Raw genomic sequence first — 5,818 nt, 5'->3', positions numbered from 1 at the left:
CTTTTTTTTTGATAGTATGGACTCATACCCTTTTTCTTCTTTATTATGTACACAGAAACATCATATGTGAATATAGAGTATTTGTCTCCCCTTTTATCTTTACAATATTTTTCCCCTAAATATTTTTTTTAATGAATAATAGCTTTGAAACAGTCTCCTACAGTGGCAGGAAAAGTGAAATCAAACTGCAACATCACCCTTAGAGCACAGGTACTTCAACACTTGCAATACTTTAAAAAGCACCTGCTTTTTTCCTGGTGCAGAACTTACTATACTCACTTCTGGTGCTAGACTTATACCTGGGACAGGAGCCCAAATGCACCCTGAATTCCCTGACTCTGAGAAATACATTGCACAATGGGGACCCTGAGACAGCTCCAGTGGCACACGTGCTGTTCTCTGCTGCAAGCACCAACAGAGAATTGTGTGAGCAGTGCGGGCACACTGCAATAATATAGCATCAAATATGGCTTAATGGGATGGGTAAGGGTTGGGAGAAAGTGTCACATGAGGACAGGCTGGGAGAGCTGGGACTGTTCACAGAGACGGCTCACTGTGTGGGAATACCTGGTGAGCAGAAGCAAAGACTGACAGCCAGGCCTCTCAGTGATGCCCAGCCACGGAACCAGAGCTAAAGGGCACAGCTGACATAAGAAATGAACTTTTGTTGGTTTGTTTTCCTTTTTCTAGCTGCAAAGGCGACTGAGCAGCGGAGCAGGTTGCCCAGCACTCTCCATCCTTGGGCACACCCAGAATCCAGCCGGGCTTGGCCCTGGGCAGCCAGCCCTTGCCGATCCTGCTCGGAGCGGGGGTTTGGCCTGCGCAGCCTCCTCAGAGCTCCCTTCCAGCCGCACATTTTTAGTTATTTTGCACCTGCTAGCACACATGCTTCTGCATAATTTTACAGAGAAACCTGATTTTGTTTTACTCTCAAAATGAGAAATAAAATTCCCAGCATCCAAGGAAATAACTGAATTGTAAACGTTGTACGAACAACTGAAGCCCTCTCTCCCCACTGCTCTGAGCAACAAGCAACTCTCGCCATTTAAAAAAAGCTGTCACACCAGAAACAGGCACTTCGTATTCTTTCATAGATACTATATATCCCCGCTTATTTCGTAAAACACAACCACAGGCTCAAATTTAACCTGATACAAGCTTCCACTTGCGGAAAAAAAAACCCAACCAAGACCGTAAATGGGAAGCGTATGCATTTGACCTTTCCCTAAACGTAGCATTAAGATGCAGAGTCTAACTAGCTTTCCCGCTGATTTATGTCCCCCACAGCGGCGATCGCACCCTTTCCCTGCATCGCCCGAACCCCGGCGGGCAGGGCGGCGCCTCAGCCCTGAGGGAGGAGCTCCGCCCAGCCTCCCGCCCCGCCTGCTCTCGCGAGATGGGCGGCGCGCGGCACGACATCCGGGAGCGGCGCGGCAAGATGGCGGTGGAGTCGCGGGTGACGCAGGAGGAGATCAAGAAGGAGCCGGAGAAGCCGATCGACCGCGAGAAGGTGTCCGGAGTGCGGGGCGGTGACGCCGCGCTGCTTCTCCTGCCGCTCCAGGGCGGGCAGCGGGGCTGGGGGGCGTGGTGAGCGTTCGGTGACGAGGTGGGGCCTCAGGCCGGGGGGGAAGGTGGGGCGTGGCGAGCGGCCTCTCGTCTTAATCCTAATCCCCATCCTCCTTGCGGCTCCTCGCCCCCATCCTCACCCCTATCCCCATCCTCATTCTCACCGCCGCCTCGCCCCGCAGACGTGTCCGCTGCTGCTTCGCGTCTTCACCACCAACAATGGGCGGCACCACCGCATGGACGAGTTCTCCCGCGGCAATGTGCCCTCCAGCGAGCTGCAGATCTACACCTGGTGAGTGACAGCTCCGTTGCGCCGAGCGGCGCCTCGCCTGGGCCCCGGGTGCAATTCCCCAGGTGGGAATGGTGCAGCCGCAGGTCGGAGCAGCAAGCGCGGGGGAGTTTTCGCCGCCGCTGGAATAGAGCGGTTCTGGCTGTGCCCTGGCAGCTGAGAAGGGGCGGCTCTGAAAGCACAGCTTTGGCTAAGTACTCATTACTGCGCACCGAGATTGAGTGCCGCTGAGTTGCCCAGTTACTGCTGAACCTAATCGGTAACTTGTGCTGTGGCGATGGTTATCACAACGCATCTATTCAGCGCAGAGGTTCTCCTTCAATGCTTATATTTTTTTCCAACAGCCCCGTGTATCCAGTAGATATAGTTGTTCCAGAAGGCTTGAACTGTTGTGTGAATGATTTGTTGGTTTAACTCAGACCTTTCTGAGAGTGCAGGAATGAGTTTTGTTTTTGCATGGTCAGGTAGTAGTGTTTTAACACAGAGCTGCTTTTTATTACTGTCAAATTTATTTTGGAGAACTGCCTTAGTCTCCATTGCAAACATCTTAGATATTGTTTGTAGTATTTTGAAGAATGCCTTTGAAAAGGAATTATGCCACTTTTTAAATCTTCCTTTGCCTTCATGATCTTTGCCAGAGTTGGAACTTGTGCACTGTGTAGTTGAATAAATCCATTTTTGTGGCTACCAAAGCATGCAGTTCTAATTTACTTCTAAGTGCGATTTATGGACTCTGTCCAGGCTGCTGCTGGTGTCTGAGTTGTTTGCCATCTGCAGAAGTCAGAATGGGCATTGTCTGTCAACACACTGCTCCTTGGTTGCCTGAAGCTTGGAGTGAGTGCATAGTCTGTATGGTTAGAGACGCTTTAGTTGCATGATTGAGTACTTTTGTTCTTGAAATTCTAGACAGGAGCTTTAGCCCTGCTGTGGTTGAAGGCTGGGTAAAGGAGTGCTGCCTGCTAGTGCAGAAATGGAAAACTTATTTTTTCTGCTTTTCTTACATTTGTTCTAATAGTTAGGAAACTGTTTTAATACAGATGTCAGCTTAGGTGAGGAAGCTTTTAATGCTTCATATGAATGCATTAATGCATTAAAAAAATAAGTAGGCTTCTGCTGTTTAAATGGTAACTCTTCAGAGAGACCTGGAAAGGTAGATGTGGAAATGTATACAGAGGTGAAGAGATTTGTCTGAGTATTGCAGTGAATCAGACACATTTGCACTAGAGCATGTTGCCTCCAATGTGCACTAAGTGGTGAATTCTCCCAGGTGCTACAATCAAAACTAGAGTGACTTCATATCTCTTGATTGTCCAATTAAAATGTGCTGTTTGGCATGTGGTGCAGTTGTGGAATCAATGCCTTGCTGTGTAACTGAAATGTAAGATCTTCCTCACCTTTGGATGTGGACATAGAGTATACCAAGGCAAAGAAACATAAGGTTAAATTGTAGCAATGTATTGAGTAAATGTCTTGGGTAGCTTTGCTTTACTGTTCTTTTGAAAATGTGAAGCACTTCGGTTGGTTTGTTTAATCTAGGATGGACGCAACTCTGAAGGAGCTCACCAGCTTAGTGAAAGAAGTTTACCCAGAAGCACGGAAGAAGGGCACGCACTTCAACTTTGCAATTGTTTTTACAGATCTCAAGAGGCCTGGCTATAGGTAAATGGCATTTCTTCTCTGAGTAAAGAGAATACTTTGGGCACCAGAGCAGTAAATTATTCTCCAGTAACACTGATTTTGAAGTTCAGAACCCACACACCACTCTTCTGAAGTTCTGTGTGATGACTACTACAAACTCTAAATTGTGCTTGGTGACCATCCCTGTGAATTTGTTCCCAAAGCAATAAGCTTGTGTGCTTGAAGGCTTTGGTACTGTATTGGCAACCAGCTGGAACATGGACCTCCAGCTTGAGATAAGGCTTTGTTCCTGGTAGGTCTCACACCTGAGTTACAGCAGTGATGTTGTTGCAGGAGTCTCTATTCCAAAATGGCATGAACTAATCTTAGTCAGCATCCAGTGGATATACCCAACTCTGGAATCTGGGAGGGTCTTGTGCTTTGTCTGTATGGAAGGGGGTGAGGGGTTCTTGCTGGTATTTAACATAATAGGGTAGAAGGCTCCCCCACCTTCTGCCATGTCAGAGCATTAGGTGTAGAGTTTCTTGGTGCACCTGGAACTTCAGAGAAGCACCCTAGTGTCTTGTGTACGCAGCCACGTGCTAAGTGCAGTGCAGGGACTGGCATGGGTAGGGGGTTATGAGCCCATGCAGTTCCTATGTTGGACATCTGGAGAGATTGGCCGCTGATAACTCTTGCTTTTCCTCTGCTACTCACAGGGTGAAGGAGATCGGCAGCACCATGTCGGGCAGGAAGGGCACAGATGATTCCATGACATTGCAGTCTCAGAAGTTCCAGATAGGAGACTACTTGGATATAGCAATTACTCCTCCAAATCGCGCACCACCCCCATCAAGCCGCATGAGACCATACTAAACTTTTGCTTCTTTGTATGATTGCGTTCTGTGTACTCCTACTTGCTGTTCTAAAGCAGGCTAACTTTTTTGCTTTTCTTGCTAAGCATTGAAGACAAAGCTGAGCATCATAAAAAGAAGTTAACTCTTAAACCTTAACTTTTAGTTTGTTTAGAAGAAACGCCTTTAGCAGTGCCATCATCTTATCCCTGATAGTTATAGTTTGAATAGTAAGTTAGTGTGTCCAGTGTTTTAAAGACTTCATAAAATATGACCAGTAGGATTTCAGGTGTCCTGTAGTTCTGTCTTGTTTGGAATAAAAATTGATGTTATTAATCTTTTGATTGTTTGGCGGTGTATCAATGTTCCATGTTAGAAGTTACTAATGAAGCTGGGGGGTGTTGTGGGTGTTTAGCAGTCAGTTTCTAGAATCTGAAAATGGAGGAAGGGGTAGCTCAGGGATCTCAGTTGTCCAGGGAGGAGCTGGGAGACTGGTGTGGGTGTGTGTGTGTGTGAGGTGTTGCCTGACCCATCTCTTAGCAGAGTAGTGCAGTGTGGGACTTAGGTCGGTGCCTGCTGGCTGCTTCTGTCACTGCAGGGGGAGATGTTGAGATGCTCAGGTGACTCTGCTCTTCCAGCAGTGGGCCAGCTGTCCGTGGCTGACTGGGAGCATCCAGCTGGTCTGGGCAGGACCAGGCACTTGGTTTCTGCACATTTAGCCCCTGTGTGCTCAGAGCAAGGAAAGAGCAGGAGTGGAAGCAGTAGCTGCTCATTAGAACCTCCACCTTTCAAGGACTGAAGTAAGTGTTCCTGTCTGCTGAGGAGGTGTGCTTCGTGTCATGAGCTGGGATCTATATATGGTTTGTTTTTTGGTTTTTTTCTTCTCCGGAGTCTCTTGGTTCATTGTAGCCTGAGGGATTTTAGGTTCAGTTTGCCCATGGCTTAACCCTCTTCTGTCCCCTTCTCTGGGTTCTAAGTTAGGGAGTTGTAATTTCAGCCTTCATGAATGTCTCTCATTCACAGAATCACCTACATCTGAGTCACTTTACCCCTGAGACTGAGAAGTGCTCCCTACCTTTGTTTAAAGAGAGCTCAAGAAAAGACACTTATAAATGCTGCTTATAAATGACTGGGCCTGAAAGTGGCAGTGGAGCTGATTTATTGTTGCCACAGGTGGTATGGGTGGGATGTGTCTTCATGGTGCTGTCACCTCTGGTGTGAGGCACTGGTGCTCCCACTAACTGCTGCTATAAGGAACGCAGGTGTTGGAACAGCTCAGGGACTCGTGTGTTACCCAGGGCAGGCTTGCTCAGGCTGGGGACACGTGACAGACCTGGACAGACAGAAAAGCAAAGAACCACTGCCAAGTGGTTGCCACACTGATTGCCACAGGGCCTCATCTGTCCTGCAAAATGTGTGGTGAGTAACCAGTGTATAATTACAGAATTGCACAGCTCCCACCAAAGGGAAGGACAGGCCTGCCATTTGAGGT

General features: G+C 47.9%; 1 protein-coding gene across 1 annotated transcript; it reads left to right on the top strand.

Moving 5' to 3' along the window:
- Positions 1–1,351: 1,351 nt before the first annotated feature.
- On the top strand, positions 1,352–4,662 carry SAP18 (Sin3A associated protein 18). Its single transcript, XM_085063096.1, has 4 exons — positions 1,352–1,510; positions 1,749–1,858; positions 3,392–3,514; positions 4,192–4,662. The coding sequence occupies exons 1-4, from the start codon at positions 1,397–1,399 to the stop codon at positions 4,346–4,348; spliced, it is 504 nt and encodes a 167-aa protein (XP_084919222.1). The 5' UTR covers positions 1,352–1,396; the 3' UTR covers positions 4,349–4,662.
- The last annotated feature ends 1,156 nt before the right edge of the window (positions 4,663–5,818 follow it).

Source organism: Lichenostomus cassidix, chromosome 1 (genome assembly GCF_008360975.1).
Source record: "Lichenostomus cassidix isolate B80296 chromosome 1, HeHo_3.0, whole genome shotgun sequence".
Lineage (NCBI taxonomy): Eukaryota > Metazoa > Chordata > Aves > Passeriformes > Meliphagidae > Lichenostomus > Lichenostomus cassidix.
Note: the sequence above shows the minus strand (reverse complement) of the source record. Positions and strands in the feature narration are given on the sequence as shown.

Bases quoted from the DNA above. Each gene is read 5' to 3' on its own strand.
- SAP18 (XM_085063096.1), top strand. From the start codon at position 1,397: ATGGGCGGCGCGCGGCACGACATCCGGGAGCGGCGCGGCAAGATGGCG. The intron at 1,511-1,748 runs GTGTCCGGAGTG...CTCGCCCCGCAG, and splicing joins AGCCGATCGACCGCGAGAAG to ACGTGTCCGCTGCTGCTTCG. The intron at 3,515-4,191 runs GTAAATGGCATT...TGCTACTCACAG, and splicing joins CTCAAGAGGCCTGGCTATAG to GGTGAAGGAGATCGGCAGCA.